This window comes from Aethalodelphis obliquidens, unplaced genomic scaffold (assembly GCF_003676395.1).
Source record: "Aethalodelphis obliquidens isolate GAN/ISIS:26980383/991018 unplaced genomic scaffold, ASM367639v1 scaffold7, whole genome shotgun sequence".
NCBI classification, from domain to species: Eukaryota; Metazoa; Chordata; class Mammalia; order Artiodactyla; family Delphinidae; genus Aethalodelphis; species Aethalodelphis obliquidens.
In genome coordinates this window covers 21,952,687-21,974,947 of record NW_020837951.1, presented here as the reverse complement: position 1 = coordinate 21,974,947, position 22,261 = coordinate 21,952,687, and the positions used below count along the sequence as shown (strand labels likewise).

The window sequence follows — 22,261 nt, the reverse complement described above, 5'->3', positions numbered from 1 at the left end:
ACAGCCCCTTCCTGAAATAACTTTTTAAAATTTGGATGCAGTTCTAAGATTTTTATGCAGCTTCCTCTGCAACTTTGTCTCTTCCTTTATTAACACCTTTAGCTCTTTCAACAGCTATTTCTGTCAGTTTCACCTACAACCACCTCTTAAATATCCAAGGTTCCATTTAGTTTATTCAGCCCAGATACTTTTAAAACATCAAGTAAAATAAAGCTAATAAGGAACAAAATTTAAGGCATTTTTTTTTTATTTCAGCCAAGGAATGATGCATGCTACAGATTAATCTTTACTTTCCCCCACAGAGAATACCACCATTTCAACCCCCAATGAACATGGCACTTGTTTGTTTCTTCCCCTTCTAATTTATTCCAGATTTTCAAGTGTTTTCTTCAGTAACGATGCTTTCTCCTGCAGCTCAGGTCTGCTGTCTGTCTCCATAGTTGCTAAAGACTCAATCAGGAGCACTCTGCATTCAGATGTCAAACTTTCCCACTGTTTAGATTCTGAATGGAAAGAGAGCAACAAAAGAATCCTTACAGAAGAAGCAAGCAGAGAATCCAAAACTATTCTTTCTGCTTTTCTTCCACATATCCTATCCCCAAAATAAATGCAAAGCAACACCGTGGTAACAGTTCTGTATATAATGATCACAGGTTTAAGAGTTGTCTCCAAGCCTAATTATTGACAATAACCTGAGGGCCAATCAGGGAGTTTCATCCTCTGTCCCCAGAGCTGGTGGGACAAAGAGAATGAAGGGAGCCTGAAGCCAGCTGGGAAGCAGGAAGTATCGAGGCAGGGCACACAGTAACAAAAAAGCTATTTCAGCAATTGAGCCGAATATATCTTTGTAAGATATGCTCAGTAAAAAAAAGTCCTCAATAAATTTCATAATTGCAAAGCCAGTTTGAACAGATGACACTTTATTACTCCTTTAAGAAAAGCATCAGAGAACTACAGGCATACTCAAAATATTAGAAATTCATAAAGTACATCAGATCCTAAATCTTGTTTATGAGGTTCTGATACTTCCTGGTGATGTGGTTTCACGCAAGTCATCTCACTGTTTAGCTTCATTCTCCTCATCTAGAATATATTCATACATATTTGGCAAACTGTGAGAATTCAGAGATATATCTAAGTGTCTAGCTCTTCTACTTCAACAAGGAAAAAAGGGATTATGACACATGTAGTGTCGCTGAGTCTAAACGGCCTGTTTTATGGAGCCCTGAGAGAGGTGCTTTAATTGCTAAGCAAAGATAGAGACAGAAGGAGAAACAGCAGATACACAATGCTCTAGAGAAAAGTGTTCCATATTCCCCATTCTTCATCCACGTGGTTAAAATAATAAAAAGAGGGAAATGAAAAAAGAAAAGAGGCCTCCTTTTGAAATCAGTAACAGATACACCACTGGAGAAAATGCTAACAGTCTTCTTTTACCAGTGATAGAACAGACCATTAGACGAAATCTGCTTCTTTGTAAGACGGTTTAGAAAAGGGAAAACAGAAAAAAAAAATAGGATTAAGAAAACTGCTATCAAATTTGATAACTCAGGTAAATAATTGTTAAATGTTCTCCTAACTCCACTCTTCAGTGTGTCATTCTGTTTATTTACATGTGTATAGTGAGCTCTGTTCTGCCACTGTCAGCCTCTTGTTGTAATTAACCAAGATTAACTCAAGATTCACGATGGAAACCAAAACTTCATTGAGATAACCACAGCTTCATAATGCATTAAAAGTATATAAAATAAAAGAGTACCAAATTTAACACTTCATAAAATTGGAAGGTTTTAGCTATGTATATTCCACTTCCATGTACAAATATATTAATTTACATTTTGGAGTATATGCTTATTAAAAACAAAAACAGAAAATAAAAAAAATTCCTAAAACCTATGCCATAAAGTCTCCTGGCTTTCCTGTCCTCCAATGAGAGGTATCAAGAACTCACCTTCAAGTTTTTTAAGCAGCAATTCTATCACAGATAAAGCTTCTGTTCTCACAGATGAGTAGGTCTTATTTTCTAAGAAGAAAATCATATAGTTCACATTATTTGTTTTATATGCCTTACAAACAGAACATCTAAGATTAAGTTAGTGTCACCGAAAGAAAGATGTTCGGAAATTATAAATTCAGGGAAAGATACATGTGCTCCTAAGTAAGCTTCCCTTAGCCAATTTATCATCAAATACTTGAAATGTGCTATATGTCCACATTCCTTACTTTAAAAAAAAAAGCTGTCGGCCAAATATACCAATCTCCGTGGTAATATTTAAAGGACCCATTTTAGAAGTTGCCTAAGAAAGGTCTTTAGGTTTGCAAGACCTCTTCATTTTACCCAAGAACATTACATCACCCAGGGGTAAGGCCAACTCAGGGACACCCGGCTGCGACCCGACCCTGTAAAGACTAGTTTCTCAGCTGCCAGTTATTTATCCAAAGGCATGTGGCTACCTCCAAGAATCCCAACTGAAATACGCTTCCTTGGTGTCTACTCTAGACACTGCATCTTGTTCACAGTGAAACTGTTTACTGAAAAAACTAACACTCAACCAGACCCAAGACAAAGGAAGCAAAAGATGAGCTTATAACAGGCTGTCATGCTACGAAGTACGCAAATGCTTGAAAGAATGGTGGCGAGACAGCAACAGGACACAGGAGACAGCTCGAGGAGGCTTCCACTGGCCAAATCTGGGATAATTTGAGCAACAAATTAATTAAGGAAAATAATTATAAACAAAGGGGAAAATAAAGGAATCCATGAATCAATATGGATAATAGATAAATAAAGAGTTCGAGAGAGGGAGGGACCTTGCTTATGAGAGGATGCCAACTGTCAAATGGTAAATGTGGAAGAAGTGCTAGAGTTGGAAAATCATCTTAGTAAAAGCTGGTTCAGGAAAAACCCATCAATGCATGCTAAGTCTAGAAGAGACACTTTGAAGAGGAGCAGTATATGTGCATGGGCTTAAAGTGTCTTCTCCCAGACTGCTTAGTAGACCCAGTTCTGATGAGGAGCAGGTTATCTGAATGGTCTTAAAGTGTGTTTCCACAGGCTGCTTATCAGACAGAAGGGGGAAAAATAGTAACCATACAGCAGAGGAAATTGAGTAGTACCTTGACCAGGTAATCAAAATTAACACTGCCAACGAGGGCAGGTGGACACTGTGTGCCTCTTGATGTGAGAGGACATAACATCACTTATAGAAGCGCCCTACTGGGAATTCATAACCTGGATCTCATCACAAGGAAACATCAGACAAACACCAAACGAGAAACATTCTAGTTTTAAACGCGGGGAGGGGGAGGCTTTTCTTCAAAATTGTCAATGTCACATAAGACAAAGAAAGGCTGAGGAAGTGTTCCAGATTAAAGGAGACTACAACGATACGACAACTAAATTCACTAAATGATTCCGGACTGGATTCCTTAATGGAGGAGAGGAAAAAATTATATAAAGAATATTACTGGGGCTTCCCTGGTGGCACAGTGGTTGAGAGTCCGCCTGCCGATGGAGGGGACACGGGTTTGTGCCCTGGTCCGGGAAGATCCCACATGCCCCAGAGCGGCTGGGCCCGTGAGCCATGGCCGCTGAGCCTGCGCGTCCGGAGCCTGTGCTCCGCAACGGGAGAGGCCACAACAGTGAGAGGCCCACGTACCGCGGAAAAAAAAAAAAAAAAAAAAAAAAGAATATTACTGAGTCAACTGAAAACCTAGAATATGAATGGTTAAAAAATATTGCATCAATGTTATACTATCTAAAGTTGGTATGTAAAAGAAGGCACACTGAAGAATTTAGGAGGAAAGGGGCAAGATGTAAGCAATATACTTTCAAATGGTTGAGGAAAAAGTATGTATACAGAAGTGCAAGTAATAAAGTGAGTGGTGCAAAATGTTAAAAGGTGACTTTGGCTAAAGGACATACAAGTATTACATGCATTATTATTGTAACTTTTCTGTAAGTTTGAAATTATTTCCAAGTACAGGTTTTTAAAAAATACTGGTCACAAAGGTTTTTCTAATCTAGGTGTTGAAATCCTAAATTACAGTTCCAGATTAATACATTCCAGTTTGGGGGCACATATTGAGTATATTAAATAGGAGAGTTCAGTAGTTGTTCCATAAATTTAGTTCCTAGCACAAGGCAGGGACTGTTTGAAGCTTAACTCCTTGAGCTTTAGAATGAACACTCCTTATCTACATCAATTTACCACTCACCTAAAGAATAGGTGATTGATTTACAAGTTTCAAGGAGAATTTCAGCCAGAGCCTCAGGATCTGCATGTTCTTCTTCTAAAAGCATTAATCTGTACATATCAGAAAGCAAGATACAAATACTAGTTATTAAGAAACATTCCAAAACCTTTCTGGCACAAACAATTTCTATCTGTATATATTGCTTTATGATGTCACTTTAGCTTTTAGTTTTAAAATTTAAAAGAATTCCACTGCAGCAGAAACTAACACAGCATTGTAAAGCAATTATACTCCAATAAAGATGTTAAAAAAAAAGAGAAAAATTCCACTGATTATATATAAAATGCTAAGGGGTAGGGGAAGGTTAAATAAATGACTGAACTATGAAGCAAATTACCCCTGAAAAAAGGCATTCATTGACTGTAGGACTCCCAGCTGCACTTTCCATGTGCTGAGTTTTAGCTGGTCACACATCAGTTTGCAAAGCTCTTGACGATAACAACCTGGAAAAAAAGAATGGGGCAGAGCAGGAGAGAGCATGTGAAGAAGCAAGAGACAGAGCAAGTGAGGGGAAGACAGAGAGACAGAGAGAGACAGGGACAGAGAGGGATAGACGGAGAGAGAGAGGGAAGGGGAGAGGAAAAATTAAAACAACAAATGCCTTTAATTAAAGCCATGACATTTCGGAAACACTTCAGCATGACTTTATGCCCAATTCCCACAAACTTCCCTGATCAGAAACACCCACTCCCCACAAAATCCTATATATCTGTTCATAAGTGTCCTTTGTCAAGGCAACAGCCTTTTCTAAGGAACTGACACAGTCTAAACCACACTGCCTTTTCCCCATAAAACACCCTGAATGACAGCCAGAGAGCAGAACTCTGGAGGCTCACAAGCTTCTGCATGCTGTAGGCTTAACAAGAGTCAACGGTGCTTTATCCAAACCTGTTATGCCAACTGCACTTGTTATTATAATTATATAATTAATATTATGCTAAGTGATGAAACAGGAGTATAAAACTCAACAAAGTAGTTATTTTTTAAATGCTGCAGAGTTTAGTACGGTTCACAAATGTAAAGATGGATGAGGGTAAAAAAATCCAGAATTCTGCAATTGAATTGCTTCCTAAGAGACTGTAATTTCTTTCTCCACTATAAAGAAACAAAACCAGAAACTGAAGACGATACATTATGAGTAAGATGTATACGAGAAGCCAGTGTGGAACAAATCCTCAAAGGCCCTGGCCATTCCCCCAGATGACAACCAATCCAGCAAATGTACATTTCTGCTCCTTATACTAAAACTGCTTTCTGTACGTATCATCTTTTTATGTAATTCCCTACTTTAACTTCTTCTACCTATCAAGCAAAAGTTAGTAGTCCTAATGATGTCAAATAAGTGGACTTCCACTGCAGTCCATAACATAATACCAAGAAATAAGGCCTCTTACAAATCTGTATCTTTTGGAAAACCCTCCCTATACATAGCAAATATACTTTCTGAAGTTCACACAAAGGATGGCAAGGCTCAGAGACAACCTTTAAGTCTGATTTTAGAAACCTCCAATCACAGTCAACAATACTTTTCATAACATTCATGAATATTAAGATGTAGGATGCCCTGCAGGAACCAACACAAGGCAAACTCCTACTAACTACAACCCAATCCAACAGTAAAGGTTTACCGTTTATTTACTTAATCCTTCGGAAAGATATGTTCAATTCTGAAAAACTCTCAGAAAGTTTCAAGTTTCTCAGGGAAATACAGATTTCATTTGCTTATTGAAGGTTTGGCAACAAGGCCATTAATTCTGAGATGAAGAGACCCCACTAATAAGTTCTGTGGATTCCTCTGAATACAGCACCATAAAGAAGAGTGAAAGAATTCTTTCTGTAGTCAAACTATCTACATAAAATGTATCATGGTTGTTATGGGCTGAGCTGTGTCCCACAGACTCACATGTTGACATCCTAACCCCCAAGTACCTCAGAATGTGACTGAGTTGGGAGACAGGGTTTTAAAGAGACCATTAGGGTGGGCCCTAACCCAAGACGACAGGTGTCCTTATAAGAATGTACTGGACGCAGAGACACGGACGGCCATTTACAAGCCAAGGAGACAGGGCTCAAAAGAAACCAACACTGTTGACACCTTGATCTCAGACTTCTAGTCTCCAGAATTGTGAGAAAATACGGTTCCCTGGTTGAAGTCACCCAGTCTGTTGTACTATATGTTACAGCAGCCCTAGCAAACAAACAGTCAATGAGATTATCTGCCAACGAAGAAGTAAAATTTATACTGGATGATTCTCGCCGTTAATCAGTCAGGCTCTACAAGAAACGGCAGCTATAACTCGTCACACGGAACACCTTCACTGTCATGAAGTAACCCCTGGCCACAGCATTTCTTCAAAAGCAGGTTCTGCTGCTTACGTTGGGTCTCCACATTTCGGGGCCAGGCTTTGCCCAGGCCCTCAAAGGCTCCCAGCAGAGATTCCAGCTGGAGCTCCTTTTCCTTCTCATTCTCATCTTCATTTTTGGTTGTCTGGACTCCAATGCTTTCAGGTGAGTTCTAGGACATGTCAAAAAAAAGGAAAGCAAATTTTAATTTTTTTTTCCTTCAAAGTTACAGGCATACTATTAAAACAATCAGGGTACCAGAGTAGGAGATGTTAACCAAGAATTAAATGCTACAGTCTCTACCATGAGTTTTCCTATTTGTAAAAAGATTTTGTAACAGGAGTACTACACCTCTCCAATAAATTTTGGAAATCCTCTAAAGGAATCTGTAAGCAAAGGTGAAAAAAAATACCATATATGTAGTATTTTGAGCACAACATAAAAAAGACTTGCATTAGAATCACAGAATTAAAGGAGGAAGAACCCGGTAATAATCTAAATCGAAACTCCTTCTTAATAAGATATGGAAACAGGCAGAGAAGTGACTTGTCCAGCAGCTGATGATACAGACTGCCAAAGCCATACACTATCACTATGTATGTAACAGAAAATTTTTTTTGATAGTTAATTATTTTACTTTGAATTTATTTTTCTCACTGTTTTTATTTTTTTTACAAATCTTTATTGGAGTATAATTCCTTCACAGGACTGTGTTAGTTTCTGTTATACAACAAAGTGAATCAGCCACATGAATACATATATCCCCAGATCCCCTCCCTCTTAACAGACATTATTTAAACAGCTTTTTTACAACAGCAAATTAGCAGCAACACAAGAAACAGAATGAGAATGCTATTTAAAAATTTTCATGTTTCACAAAAAAGTAAGTAGGTAAACCATACTCTTCTTTCTTTGAACCAGTGCCCAACCTTTAAAAACGAGCACTTCATTTTCCAAATGAAACCAAAGTCTGCTTTTGATCAAAGTCCCCCAGCATGTGGCAGAGTCTCTCTTCACTCTGGGGTGCCCGGGGTGGCTGCAGCACACCCTTTCAAGGCAGAGCGTATCAGCAGCAAGACAGGGACTGTTCGCCCACTCCAACACCACTCTCAGGAACTCACCGCTCCCACAGCCTTGAGGTTCCCGGCTCGCTGGATGAAACCCTTGCAATAAACTCATCATTCTGCTTTGTTTTTTTAAAAAAAACAAAAAACAGCCACCCTTCTCCCATGGAGGGGAAAAGGATACCTAGAATGAAGACTACTATTCCCAGCCTCACCTGCAGCCAGGTGTGGCCACCCGGCTAAGCACTGGCCAGTGGGATAGAAGTGAAAGGGCCCTGTAGCAGCTTCCAGGAACTCTCCTTAAGAGAGAACTGACATACCTACTTTGATCCTTCATCCTTTCTTCATCTCCTCTGCCATCACCCACCTGGAACGCAGATACACGGTGGACCGTGAAGACAATGGCCACACCCCAGGGAAGGCAGAGCCGGGAGCTGCAAAGAGCCAGACTCCCTAAACTCTCCTGTGAGAGACTAATGTCTACCTTGTGTGAAGCCATGGTATTTAGGGATTTTTCTGCTATTTGCAGCTACATGAATCCTCCTAAAATATGCAAACAGGACACAGGAAAATCTCTTCCTTCTTTCTTTTTTTTAAATTTTTTTTTTTTTTAAAGTATAAAGCAGACCTGAAAGGATATGGCGATCATTACCTTCTTGATGAGAGGTATGACAATGTCAGCAAACTCCTGGAATCTGTCTTCTTTGGTGGCCTTTAAGACATCCCCTGCACAGCTGATTGCTGCAATCTTGTATTTGGGATTCTCTTTGCAACACTCCTTCAGAACAGCCTGGAGGATTTCACTGGTGCCAGGCTGACTGGGCACAGGCTTCTCCAGCTCTGCACTGCAGGATCCATACAAAAGCATCACAACAGTTAATAAAGGCTGCAGCTTTCAGGTGCAGTGTAAGAAATGGCATCTTCACTGAAGGAACATTTACCTGCAAGCTGTCACCACACAGGCAATGGCTTTCAACAGTTCTTCCTAAAGGGTTGAAAGATGAGGAAATACTATTAAGCAAACATGTCATTTACATACGCTGTACATGACTATAATTACCTCATAAATTTTTAAAAATTATGACAACAAAAATTAACCAGAGTCACCATATCTTTGACACACTTAACTGTTTAACAAGCACATCCACAGAGTTTTACTCCAAACCACGGAAGCAGGGTAACTGTCTTCCTCACCATTTCATAAAGCCTAGAGAACCAATTTGTCCAAGGTCACAGAGGCAGAAGCGTCAACAATGGAATCAGAACTGTGTCTGACTCCTAGACCCGTACTTCATCTACAGCTCTGTACTGGCCACTACTGGCTTCTACCACGTCAACCAGACTGGATATGATGCCACAGTCTCGTGCTCCCCACTGAGTAGTCACTGTGTATAACCTACCATCACCCTTGTATATAAAATGACTTTTACTAATTCAGAGGCCCCAGAGATGGGCATCCTCAGCCCGGGGTTTAGATACAGCTTGCCTTGCTACTCAATTTCACATATGCCCAAATTCTGGTCTGTTCATGAGGTCAACAGGGACAAAAGGGTGACCACTTGGTTTAAGACTTCTCTTGGAAAGCTGAACATGATAAATAAAAATCAACCTCCAGCATTACTGTGCAGTATTCAAGGACACGTGGGTTATACTTTGATGAAATATCACATTGAATCAGGCAAAGTTTACCCAAAGCTTCCCAACTGCCTAGGAAATCTGCTTTACAACAACAACCCATCTGATGTCCCACAAAACAACATTCTAATTTTTACAGAAAATGAAAGATGAAGTCATAATCCTTTAAGGATACCTTAAATTTAACTGGGCATGAATGGTTCCTTTACCTTTCCTGCCCATGTTCGTCCAGCTAGGCCTTGCAGTAATGCGGTCAGTATCATTCCCAGATACGGAGGTACCAGGGAGCTGGTTTGTTTTGCAATTGATGCCATGGCAATTGCACCCTGGGCTTTCATTTTCCAGGACTGAGACTGTAAAGCCTTCTGGGTGATAGTAATCAACTCCTGCAGGTATAACCGAATGCCACCAAAGGAACCTAAAGCAAAATTAAAAGCAACTCTTAAGTGACCAAAAAAAATATATATATATATATATGTGTGTGTGTGTGTGTGTCTGTGTATATATATATATGTGTGTATATGTGTATATATATATGTAAACTAACTGATTTTTCTTTTCTAAGTCTGGAATAAAAGTCAGTGACCATCAATCTAAAGCAGTGATTCTCAATGGTTACATCACATCACTCTCTGAAAGGGAGAGAAAGTGGGTGGTGGTGTGAGAAATCTTGACAACAGCAGGACGTTATGAACTTGGATATGTCCACGGGAGGGCTCTCGTCCATTAACATGTGTCAAGATGAAGAGCAGAGTGGAGAAGCACTACTCTAAAATAATACTCAAGGCAACACGAAAATCACTGTTCATTCTCAACTGAAATAAGCAAAGCTCTGCGTCGCTTGGGCAGTTTCTATTCTCTCACATGGGCAGCAATGAGGGAGGAAAGAAAAGAGATCTGAGCGCCAACCTGAGAACTTGGAAATGTGGATGGGCTGAGAACCCAATGGGACACACATTGTTAAGGTCCCGGGAAAGTAACTACAGAAGTTTATGAATAAAAAAAAATGAGTTAAAATTTTCAACTGTGGTTCTTAAGAAACAGGTTTAATTCACAGGCACTGTTTACTAACCAGGTACATTTTCCTGCCATACTTCAGTCCATAAATTACATTCTTCTTTTTCTGCTTTCTCCTCATCAGCAATTTCATGCATGCCTAGGAATGCCAAAGGCAGAACTTCTTTGGCATGGTTCTTCAGTACATCAGGGCTGTACCGTCCAATAGCATGAACAGTCAGAGCACAAGAGGTCTTGTAGATGGGTTCTAAAGAGAAGCAGAAAAAAACAATCTTTATGACACTTACTGTGTTTAGGATAACTGATCAAAACAGACCACTGCTCTGGGCTTCCCTGGTGGCACAGTGGTTGAGAGTCCGCGTGCCGATGCAGGGGACACGGGTTCGTGCCCCAGTCTGGGAAGATCCCACATGCCGCGGAGCGGCTGGGCCCGTGAGCCATGGCCGCTGAGCCTGCGCGTCCGGAGCCTGTGCTCCGCAAAGGGAGAGGCCACAACAGTGAGAGGCCCATGTACCGCAAAAAAACAAAACAAAATAAAACAAAAAACAGACCACTGCTCGACTTGTACCACAGCAAAACAAACCAGTAAAATCAATCAGAAATGTTCCTAGCAAACCACATAAAATCAGAAAGGGTAAGATCTGATTTGTATTGTTTCATTAGGTTGTTTACATCTAACTTAACAATAATTTAAGTAGGAAGAAAAAAGGTACCTTCTTTCTCCATATACCAGCCATTGAGTTTCTGCAGGAGTTTCTCTGTGCTGCTATCCCGTGACGTCTGGAAGAGAAACAATCCTGGTCAGTTCTTCATAATTATCAAAGTATACTTACTTAACTAAGTAAGAAATTCAACTCACCCGAACTAAATGGCCCATGGCAAATGCACAGGATTTCTGAATTACACCGTTCCGATCTGTCAGGCCACTAAGCAAAGCACTCATGAGTTTACCTAGTGGAAACAAAGAAGAAAAATCTGATACTTGGCTGACCAAATGCTCTGCTCTGTTCGTAGGACCAAAACAAACTTAACCCTATAATTAATATCTGATTTATTCCATAGTAGTCTAGAACCCTTGCATGTTACATTTGTATATCCATTTGCTTCTCTTTGCCTGGTATAAAATTAAAAATTAACCTGTTATTAATTAATTAATCTAGACTATTATGGGGACAGTTGCAAAAACAAGAGTTAGGTACATAAAGTTCATCAGCCCCATCTCGAAGCCAATTCAAGAAAAGAAAAATGCTGATGTAAAATTAAATATAAATGGTAATAAAGCATTTATGCAGTACAGAATAGCAGATACTCTCACCTCCTTATACCACCAAGAAATAAACACTTATAAAACAGTAAAAACTTGCTAAGCTTGATCATCCTGTACCTCTTGCAAACAGAGATAAAGGTAGAAGTGGGAGAGTTTTGAGGGAAGAAAAAGTACACGATATCACAAGCATGTCTGAATGATCACTGTTTTTCCTTTTAAAACCTTGTCACACAAGACATGGCCATACAAAAACATCACCCCAGTGGTTTTGACAAACTCACCTGAGTAAGGTGTTAGGTCCTGGGGACACTGAGTGGTTAATGACACAATGACACTGGCACAGCCTCCCTACAGGGTTACAAAGGCAAAGGTCTAAATTTGATGGTCACAGTGTTCTATCAAACCCTTGGTTTTAGGAGTCAAAGATTTAAAGAAATACACAAAGCCTTACAGCCCCTCCAAGATTCTATCTAGAAAGAGTAAAACTCTTATTTTAAATTATTAACACAAAGATTTCCTTCAAGACTTCCTGCAGAGGTCTTGCTGCAAGTATACACTGCTCTCATACATTGCAAGTGAGAAGGAGACTCGTACAATCTTTTGGGAGGGCAACATGTCATCCTGTCCATCCTTGTTCTAACATTTCCCGTTCTAGGAATTTAACCAAAGGAAGCAGCTTCAGATGTGTCCAAAACCATTCATCACAGCGCTTTGTTTAGTATCAAAAAAGCTGAAAACAAATCAGGTATTCCTTGATGGGTTAAAATAAATGATGTTTCAGCCACATGAGAGAGTATATGGCCATGAGAGAGGACATCGTAGAAGACACATGCACAGAAAGAGACCAGAAGGAAACATTTTGAAATATCAACAGCAATTAACCTATGGGTGGTAAACTTACAGATGACGTCTAACTTTCTCCTGATCTATAAATGCTGAAATTTTAAAATACAAGTAAATGTTAATTTTGTCAGGAGAAATAAACGTGAGTTGTTTATTTTCAAAGTGTAGGGTGTGGGATCTGATCCTTGAAAAATCTTGGAAAGGAAGACATTTTTCCATCTAAATACCTACTGATTCCTCTGTGAAAAATACTAATCACCACCTTAAGCAACCATGACTTGGTAACTGGATGAGCATTTCCACTAATAACTGATTATGAACGAGGACCCAGAGGGCATGTACCTGGCAACCAGGGGACAGAAATGATTCCACTAAAAAAGTAAGACAATGTTTACTGAATGTAAGTCACATGTTTTATATTTTGAATGAGTTACATGTTTTAAGTTATTAGTGCAGTCATAGAAACAAAATAGTTAACATAAAATAAAGTCAGGTTTTAAGAAAAAAAAATGAATTTCACACATGACGGCTGTTCTATTTTTGTGGCCCAAATGAATGAAGATGCAAATTCCTCTTATGAAAAACACACTTGCTTACCTTAGTTCCAAGACCTACACCACTTCTGATCAGTTCACATAACCTAGGAACTAGCTCACCCAGCACCGACACATCAAGATACTGCAGGCACTTTTGGAAGAGAATAAATATAAAGTTAACCTTAGCAAATAATTAAGTCAGTACCGCATCTTCAATTAATAACTGCCCACGTCAACTATGTACCCAACTGGTTTTGACATGAAGTGCAAAAACCACTGGTTTGATTTTGCTCCAATTTCAATGTTAAAATCATTATACTACAAACAAGAAAACCATTCATCAGTGGATCAACATTAAAAACAAAACAAAAATAATAAAAAACATTGATTTATAAAGGAGAAAATAAATAATGAGTACCCAAGAAGAGAGGATCTCTCTGGGCCTCCTTCTTCTTTAACAATCCATGTTTAGTGTAAAAGACCTAGATTAAAACTGACCTTCTTCCGTGGTCCTGCCCTATCAAGCCACCTTATTAAAGTTGACTTCTTAGCTGAATTTGCTATACTACATATTTTTGAAAATGTAATGACGTATAGTCTATTACTGATGAGCATATCTATAAGGTGCTTGCTAACTATTCCTATTTCTTTAAGCTTTCTTTTGCCCTCATAATCCAACGAAGACATCCTTAGACCAAATTTTGGTAATAGTTCCCCAGTAAGCACTAAAAAAATTCCTTCTTCTCTTGTCTAGACCTGTGATCTGCCCATCAAAACAATTTCCAGTAGCTCACAAGCTCTCATTTAACCACTCCAGGGCATGCACAGCAGAGTCAGCTTTTGTGACCTTAGAGACTCTTTAACCCATGATTCCAGAAACATTGGAATTTCGAAACTTGGTGCCAAGCAGCTCTTTTCTGCAAATCCCCTTCCTTTAACTGAACAACCTACCAACATTGCTCAGTTCTCCCTCCCTACCTTTTATGCTTCCTACTTCACTAACACCTCCAGCTTACACCTTCCTAGGTCCTCCCAGAAACAACGCTCAGGCAGACACAAGTATCCGAACTTTCTAAATAGGCAGGCCAAAAGATATACAGATATAGATTTATAGGCAGACCTTTTAATATATTGTTCTCCTGTGTAACACAAATCTGGACTAATGCAATCTAGTATTGGGGAAAGTATTCCATTTAGTAATACAGGAAAAGAAAAAAGAACTATACTAAGAAAAAACTAGAGTCACAACAGCTGCCTTGACTCATCCCTTAAACCTCTACTTCATTTAATGTAACCTGAAGACTTTGAACAATTACACTCTAAGGTAAGCAAACGTAAATGTTCTCATTACGTGAGGCACTTACCATGTTGATTGTTTCCATCATGGGAGAGGATTTGGCAGCACTGAGTCGGGCACTGTCCATCGCAGCCTGAGAACACAAATGCAAGCACATTCAATCAATTAAGAAGAACCTCCAGGGACTTCCCTGTCAGCCCAGTGGTTAGGACTCTGTGGTTTTCACTGCTGAGGGCATGGGTTTGATCCCTGGTCAGGGAACTAGGATCCCACAAGCTGCACACGGCACAGCCAAAATAAAAGAAGAACCTCCACACACTCAAATTGGGCTTTACTGACAAATTAAGGAATATTTTAAAAAATAATATATAGATACAACAAATTCAAACACAAGTCTAAATAATTTCTTTTGTTCTACGCTCAACCATATACATGTAGAGGCAGCATCTCACTGTAAGTGAGAAATGCAGACAACAGTTAGAAATTAACTGCAGTTAGAAAATAACATAGTATGGCTCTGAGCAAGTTATCCAGCCTTCTTGAGCCTCAGGTTCTCCCTCCATTAAATAAAGAAACAGACTAAATAATTTTCTATCTAATACACGATTTTTAATTTTATACATGTATTGTTTTAACTTTATAAAGGACCCTCCTATCTATTGATACAATAGCATTTTAATCAAATAACTATGGTACGGGAGAGGTTGACACTATCCAGACATAGTAAGTGAGAAAAATTAGGCATACAGAAGTGACTTGCCTAGGGCTGCAAAGTCTGGACTAGAATTTATGTTTCCTAATTCTCAACACCTAGTAGGTGAGAACCTAGGAAAGGCAAGATTACTGCTGAAAGAGGAAAGAATGATGACTGGAGAAGAAACAGCAATATCAGAGGCAAAGGGAAAACAGAGTAAGTGATTAGAATATAATAGTTTAGGTAAGTTAAAAACCAAATAGTGAACTGAGAGAAAACTTTTACAATCATATAACAGGAGTTTGACAGTTCTAATAAAGACAAATGTAAAAACATAAACAAGTGAAAAACAGACATAGAGTAGAAACATACAACTCACAGAAGAAATATTTATAAATGGATAACATAATACGAAAAGACAATGGACAACACTAATAATAGGAAACTAAATTAGAATAATGAGATTCTTGCTTATCAGACTGGTATTATTCAATGTTGGCAAAGATGTGGAGAAAACAGAACATTCGTAACTTTTGATGCCACAAAATCTCTCACACGAAAGTTCAAAATAATCTCACTGCAGAATACTCTGCACGCAATAAAAAGAATGAAATAGATCCATATATACACATGGTGTTTTGTTAAAAACAAAAATCAAGTTGCAGAACAATATTCGCAGTCTGATTCTATTTTAAAATTAGTATGTTTGTTTGATTTTGAAGCCTATGACTACAAAAGAATTTGAAAAAAGACCCAGGAACTGCTGACAGTGAGTACTCCTCAGGGAATGATACTGTGCTGCCACAGCAGAGGGGACTCCTAGGGGATTACTTTCTACTCTTCTGTGTTGTTTTAACTTTTCACAATAAATGTTTCATCTGTAATTAAAAAAACAGAACAAAACAAAACTCTAATCAGAGACTAGGGAACTAGAGTATACCTAAAAAGCAGAATAATTTTGGACTATGCAGAAGTCTAGCTACAAATCCTCTTGATTTGCAAAGCAGGAATGGTCCACAGGAGGACTCTGAGGGTGTAGACCCAACCCCCAGAAAATAAACGAACATGTACAAAAAACCATGTTAAATAAATGTATTGACGTATTTTTTTTGGATGGAAGTGTCATTTTTCATTCACTTCACATAACAGTGTATGAGCCCTCTCCGGCCCCGCTAAAGAAACACTGCATGTGGTTATAGAAGTTGAGCTGTTTCAAGAGTGGTGAAAGTATCATGTGAGTCATGGAGTTTGTCTAAGGACCCTGGAAGGCCTGTTGAGTATCTTAACAGGACTCTCCCTTCATGATAATTACCAATATGGCTGTGTTGTCAACTCACCTTTTCTTGGTCTGTAGCCCGGAGACTCAGATAATTGAGAACTTGAGGCTCCAAGACACTTAAGGATTCTAGCAGAGCTGGGATGAGTTTTGGTGCATGTGGTTTCAACATGGCTCCTGCACTTTTGCTGATCTTCACGAGGGTGTTAATGCTACAGACACACAAAACACAACTCCTGAGTCCTTTTAACAAAGCAAGAAGCCCTACAGGTCTAATCATGAGGAGTTTCTGCACTTTATTGCATTAAGGAACATACTCCCTTGGGTACAGAGCCTGGTCTTAGCTCTGTGTTGGTTTTTTTTTTTGGTTTTTGTTTTTACTTTTTATTACAGAAATGTTCACACATATATGAAAGTAAAGAGAATCATAAATGCAATTCCGTATGCTCTCCACCCAGTTCAACAAGCAGCAACCTTTGGCCAGTTTTGTCTCACTTAGGCATCCACCAGACATACAGACCATTCATATACTTTTCCCCCTGCCACTGTAGTATTTTGAAGCGTATTCCCTAACTAAACTTCTACATGTATCATGAAGAGACCCAGATTTTTTATCATAATCAAAATACCATATCACACCTAAAAAATATTAAGAATTTCTTTCATATCATCTAATATCCAAATTTCCTGATTGCTTCACAAGTGTCCATAAGAGCTGGTTTGCTGAAATCAGATCCAGAGTCCATCTACACATTGCAATTTACTGCATTTCTTGAATCTTTTTCAACAGTGCTCTCTCCGTCCTCTTTTTTTTAAGCTATTGATTTGTATTCTGATGGTGTCACTTAAGAGGTTCCTCTGTAGCTTATACAGATCTGCAGGCTAAAATCAAGTTCAGTTCAATTTTTTTTAAAACAAGAATCTTTCACGGGTGGTCTTCACATGTCCTGTCTCATCACATCAAGATGCTTATGTTTTTTTGTGCTGTTGAATGAACAGCAGGTTCAAGTTTGGTCAGCATGAACCAACCATCCATTATAATGCTCCTCCCGTCAGCCTTTACCAGTGGACTCAGGAGCCACTTATGATCACTACCTGGAGTATCTTAGTGAGGAGAGCAAAATGGTGATACCCTAATTTTATCATTCCTTTGCATTTGTTAGGTGAATCCTTCTGAGAAGAGCTTTCCCATAGCAACTATTTAGTTACCATGAAATAGTGTTCGTACTATTAATTTGAGCTAATTTCAAGAGGGAAATAAAAAATGGAACAGATGAAGTTCCCAGATAGCACTCTGGTTAAAAAAAAAAAAAAAAAAGAATCCTTCACTGCTGATTTTAACTTAAAAGAGCCATATATATCTAAATGTGTACTACTTGAGTATTTCACAGGCGGTAAACAGTTTATTTTAAACATAATAATCTGTGAAACATTACTAAGTGGTATAACCAACAAGCAAGCTCTCAAGGACCTGAGGCGTAGCAGAATAGGACGATGTGCCTGCTGGGGGCAGAGGCCAATGACAAGAAAATAACAAACACACTTTACTCAAGGTTGAGGCAGAGTGGCAGAAGGCTGGACAAAAGCAAGGCTCCCATGAGAATGTCTCTGCAAAAATGTTCTGACTCACCACTTCTCACATTTACTATTGGGTCACCCCACTGGATTCTCCTCAACTCATTTCTCCATTCTTTCAAGAATCTAACATTCAAAGAAACCCAATTTCTACTGGGTGGCTAAGAACTAAGTAAATCCAATGCATTCAATTTCATCAGCTGATTCAAACCTGAGGGCTCGAACTTCTGTCACAGGACTCATCACTCCTTTGTCCAGAAGGCAGGGCAGGAGGACAGCAATGGTTCTCTGGCCAGTGGCTCCTTTGGCAGGGTCACACATTTTCACACAAACCTCACATACAAAGAGCACGGAAATTAGTGAAACTGACCTCTCACCCAATAACGCGTTCATCTGACAAAATACTTCCTACTTCTTATATCCATAGAAAAGGGTAAGTGACTCTACTTTCTACGATATCACAGGAAGAAAAAGAAGATCTCATGATCTGGGATTGAGTCCTATGTCTGCCAATAACTAAACAGAAAATTTGGTAATGCATTTTACTTTCTAAGCTTTGGTCTTCTAATTTGTGAAACAGGAAACAGTTGAAGATAAAACAAGAATACGTTTAGAAAGCACTCTGAAGAAGGCTTAGGTATTATTATCAATAACTTTGGGTGGCAGCATAACACAGAGGTCAAGAACACAAATGTGGAATAAGAAACACTTGGATTTAAAACCTTCTAATACATTAGAAGGCCCTGATATACCACGAAATCAAGTTCAAGTGGGGAACCAGTTTCAAAAAGGCTGCCAGGGCTTCCTTGGTGGCGCAGTGGTTGAGAGTCCGCCTGCCGATGCAGGGGACACGGGTTCGTGCCCCAGTCTGGGAAGATCCCACATGCCGCGGAGCGGCTAGGCCCGTGAGCCATGGCCGCTGAGCCTGCACGTCCGGAGCCTGTGCTCCACAACGGGAGAGGCCACAGCAGTGAGAGGCCCACGTACCGCAAAAGAAAAGAAAAGGTTGCCAACCTCATAAGTATGAAAGGCAGATTAACATATAAACATAGCAATAATAAAGAGAATAGATGTTGCTTGATCTAAATGTAATGGTACTTCAGGGTCAAGAGAAAGTCCTATCTTATATAAAGGCCTAGGAAAGCTCTCCATTTAAAGAGCCCAGAGACACACTTTGTTAAAAATACTAGCATTCTAACGTAATAGCAACCAGTTTCCCATTCATTGTTAATAAGTGGGCTGTAACATGAAGCCAGTTACACTGCAACTAAATGTCACTTTATATGACAAAAAAAAAGTCATAATTTTCACTGTCACATAGAATCCTGCCCCACTTCACCCCCCAGTATAAGACTAGAGTTTTCACCTTGCTCAGCGTTTTCAGAGCTAGTTCTGCTGCTTTTCGTACAGATTCCTAAAAATGAGAAGAATATGACATTATACAACGTCAGAGTTTCCTTCTCATCTACCCCAAAATGTGTATTTAAACTGCCTCCAAATCTACACAAATTGGTGAAAAATCCTACTTTCATTACTAGGTAAAAAATGGTGTTTCACTAGGCTCTTTGCCCGTCAAGGAACATACTACCATTCCATACTACTGTTTTTTAAATTAGATACAACCTATTTTGACCTTACAAAAATATGGATATTAAGTATAACAGTTTAGAAACTAAATGTATTATAAAAGCAAATATATAGAGATCTATGTGAAGATTCTGAAAGACTTAAAAAAACTCTGACGAATAAAGCAAAAAACTGAAGTGCCTAATTTTAATGGTACGATGGAAAAATTTTAAATTTAGACTGCCGAGGCAAAAGAGAAACTGGTCATGTTATTTGGGAATGACTGATCCAACTTACGAAGCTGATCTAAGTAGAGTTATTTTGGATTATTTCTAAACTGTTATTTGTTCCTCACAACAGCATCACAAGATCTCTACTAAAAGAAAATCAGGCAGTAGTTACCCTTTTTTCTTTTTTTTTTTAACTTTAATTAAATTTAGATCTAAAGATACCTAAACTTGCCACTTCACAGACACATCAAAACTGAAACTTTGGGGCTTCCCTGGTGGCGCAGTGGTTGAGAGTCCACCTGCCGATGCAGAGGACGTGGGTTCGTGCCCCGGTCCGGGAAGATCCCACATGCCGCAGAGCAGCTGGGCCCGTGAGCCATGGCCGCTGAGCCTGCGCGTCCGGAGCCTGTGCTCCGCAACGGGAGAGGCCACAACAGTGAGAGGCCCGCGTACCGCAAAAAAAACCCAAAAAAACAAAAAAAAACAAAACTGAAACTTTGGAGGAAAATTCTGGTCTTTTAAAAAAAATTGTCTGGATATTGAATTTTGAAATATGTAACATACATATTTTAACAATTCCAATTTATGCTATTCTATAAATAAATGCAGATTTATGTATATAGTACCTTTATATCATCTTGTACTCTAAAGAGAGTTTCCCAAATTTCTGGAAGTTTATCAATGATGTCATCTAGGGGTCTTCCTCTCAATAAATCGTTCAGAGCTAAACAGCTGAAAATAAACAATTTGGTTTCAAATATATGATCAAGAAAGCTCAATATTTTACTATGAAACAGTCATATCAAACAAGAATATGGATTCTGCCTATATTTCTAGTCTTAACCCCCTCACCCCAAAACGGCAATGACTACTCTCTTCTTGGTGCCTCAAATACACCACAGGCATATGGCATGTACACTCATCAAATGTCTATTTCCCACAACTATAATATAATCTCTTTAAGATGATACATCATTTTTTACTTACCAATATACCTCCAGGGCCTAGCACACTGCCAAGCATATAGCAGGCACTGAATAAACATAAATTATATATGTATAAATAAATGCTACCCTACAAAGTCATGAGAGTATATAAATGTATCTTGATGTCTAATTTAACAAGTGATCTACTTCTGTTATTTCATACTTACAAAAACTAAGACAACTTAGGAAAACCACTGACTAGAGCTTAAATATCATTAACTGTCTAACCCAACCAGAAATATGCTTTTTAGTGGTTTTAACTTATTCCTTTTGCACAAAGTATAAAACTTGGAAATTTGAAGGGAAAAAAAATTCAATTTTATTTGACTAGTCTTATATTTCCAAAAATGGTACCTGGATTCTCGAACTCGCCACATATTGCTGGTTAGATTCTTAACCAAATCTTGAAGAATTTCCTTCAAATACTTATCCACCTAATGAAAACAAAAGGATAAAACTGAGAACGCAAAATGCATCAATAATCAAATGATTCATCTCTACCACACTGTGTTTCTGTACATAACAGCCTAAGTGTCTCCCTAGGCCTCTCTGTCCACAACTCTCTCCCCACTTTAGTTGCTGAAAGCTGCCCAGCTGATCATCCTGAAATGCAAACGTGATCCTCTTATTTTCCTCAGTGCATGAGAATAAAGTCCAATCACCCAGGCGTGGATACGAAGCCCTCCTGGGACCATCTAGCTCCCAAGTTCTTGCATGTCCTGCCTCACCTCCACTCCCTAGCACACACTACCTCTACCTCTTCCATCTCCTACTTGTTCAAGATTCAAATCAGGCATCACCTTCGCAGACAGGACTGGCCTACTCTGCCCTATGTTCCCACGGCACCTTCTTAAGCACATTGTATCAGACGGCACAGTAACTGTCCTGCCCCTTCACACTGAGACCTCGAGGGCAGGGACAGTGTCTCACTTGTCCTTCCCTCCCTGGTAGCCTGCACCACGTCTGGCACATAAAGAAGCACTTGATTGTTCAGAATGAAGACGAATTTAATCTTTTAAGCCTCTTTAGTTTTGATATACGCTTATCCATTTGGTAATAACTACACACACCGACAGTAGATTCACTTTTTATGCTAATCCAGAGAACTTCAAAACTTATGGCTTTTCCACTATTACTCTTGTAGGTAGGAGAGGTTTTGTTATCCTCACTTACATTTAAGAAAACCAAGACAGGGAGGAAATAACTCACCTAAGATTTAAGAAACTGATGTCTTTCTATGTCCATGTCTCTAGACAGTCTCCACAGTGATCTCATCCACATCTGTGGCTTCACCTTCCACTCACACAGAGGTGACACTCACATCCTGCGAGCCTAAGCCTGGGCCCTGAACTCGACCTATTAGATCTCAAGTTGACCCAGTGGTACCAAGTACTCTCCTAGAGCAAACAGAACTCACAGAACCCTCAAGGTGGAACCCTCCAGTGCCCACCAGCATCAGACTGGAGACAGGAAAGGCCTGCATCATGCTCAGGCATGGAAAGACAGGGTAAGGGTCATGGGGTTTATTTAAAGTGAACTAGGAAGCCAACAAAGGATTTTAACCCAAAATGCAATCCAATTTGCATTTTTAAAAATCACTTTTACTATTGGTAATTAAATGAAAGAAGGCAAAGAGAAGAGAAAGATGACAACCTGTTCATCAGGGAGGAATAAG

General features: G+C 39.2%; 1 protein-coding gene across 10 annotated transcripts in view; it reads right to left on the bottom strand.

Moving 5' to 3' along the window:
• Window positions 1-229: 229 nt before the first annotated feature.
• ECPAS (Ecm29 proteasome adaptor and scaffold) overlaps window positions 230-22,261 on the bottom strand; it is a 98,838-nt gene continuing 76,806 nt past the window's right edge. For 5 of the 10 annotated variants that reach the window (XM_027105226.1, XM_027105225.1, XM_027105229.1 and 2 more), the window contains 19 exons: window positions 20,941-21,020; window positions 20,227-20,332; window positions 19,171-19,218; window positions 18,016-18,137; window positions 16,291-16,441; window positions 14,327-14,392; window positions 13,024-13,113; window positions 11,865-11,931; window positions 11,176-11,267; window positions 11,030-11,096; window positions 10,372-10,563; window positions 9,509-9,717; window positions 8,606-8,649; window positions 8,317-8,509; window positions 6,634-6,772; window positions 4,595-4,700; window positions 4,219-4,307; window positions 1,952-2,023; window positions 230-503 (listed from right to left, as the gene is read on the bottom strand). In XM_027105226.1, coding sequence (XP_026961027.1) covers window positions 364-503; window positions 1,952-2,023; window positions 4,219-4,307; window positions 4,595-4,700; window positions 6,634-6,772; window positions 8,317-8,509; window positions 8,606-8,649; window positions 9,509-9,717; window positions 10,372-10,563; window positions 11,030-11,096; window positions 11,176-11,267; window positions 11,865-11,931; window positions 13,024-13,113; window positions 14,327-14,392; window positions 16,291-16,441; window positions 18,016-18,137; window positions 19,171-19,218; window positions 20,227-20,332; window positions 20,941-21,020 — 2,073 coding nt within the window. In that variant the 3' untranslated portion in view covers window positions 230-363. Of the gene's footprint in view, window positions 504-1,951; window positions 2,024-4,218; window positions 4,308-4,594; window positions 4,701-6,633; window positions 6,773-8,316; window positions 8,510-8,605; window positions 8,650-9,474; window positions 9,718-10,371; window positions 10,564-11,029; window positions 11,097-11,175; window positions 11,268-11,864; window positions 11,932-13,023; window positions 13,114-14,326; window positions 14,393-16,290; window positions 16,442-18,015; window positions 18,138-19,170; window positions 19,219-20,226; window positions 20,333-20,940; window positions 21,021-22,261 lie in introns of those variants that run through there. The other 5 variants (XM_027105232.1, XM_027105228.1, XM_027105231.1 and 2 more) reach the window with 3 other exon arrangements.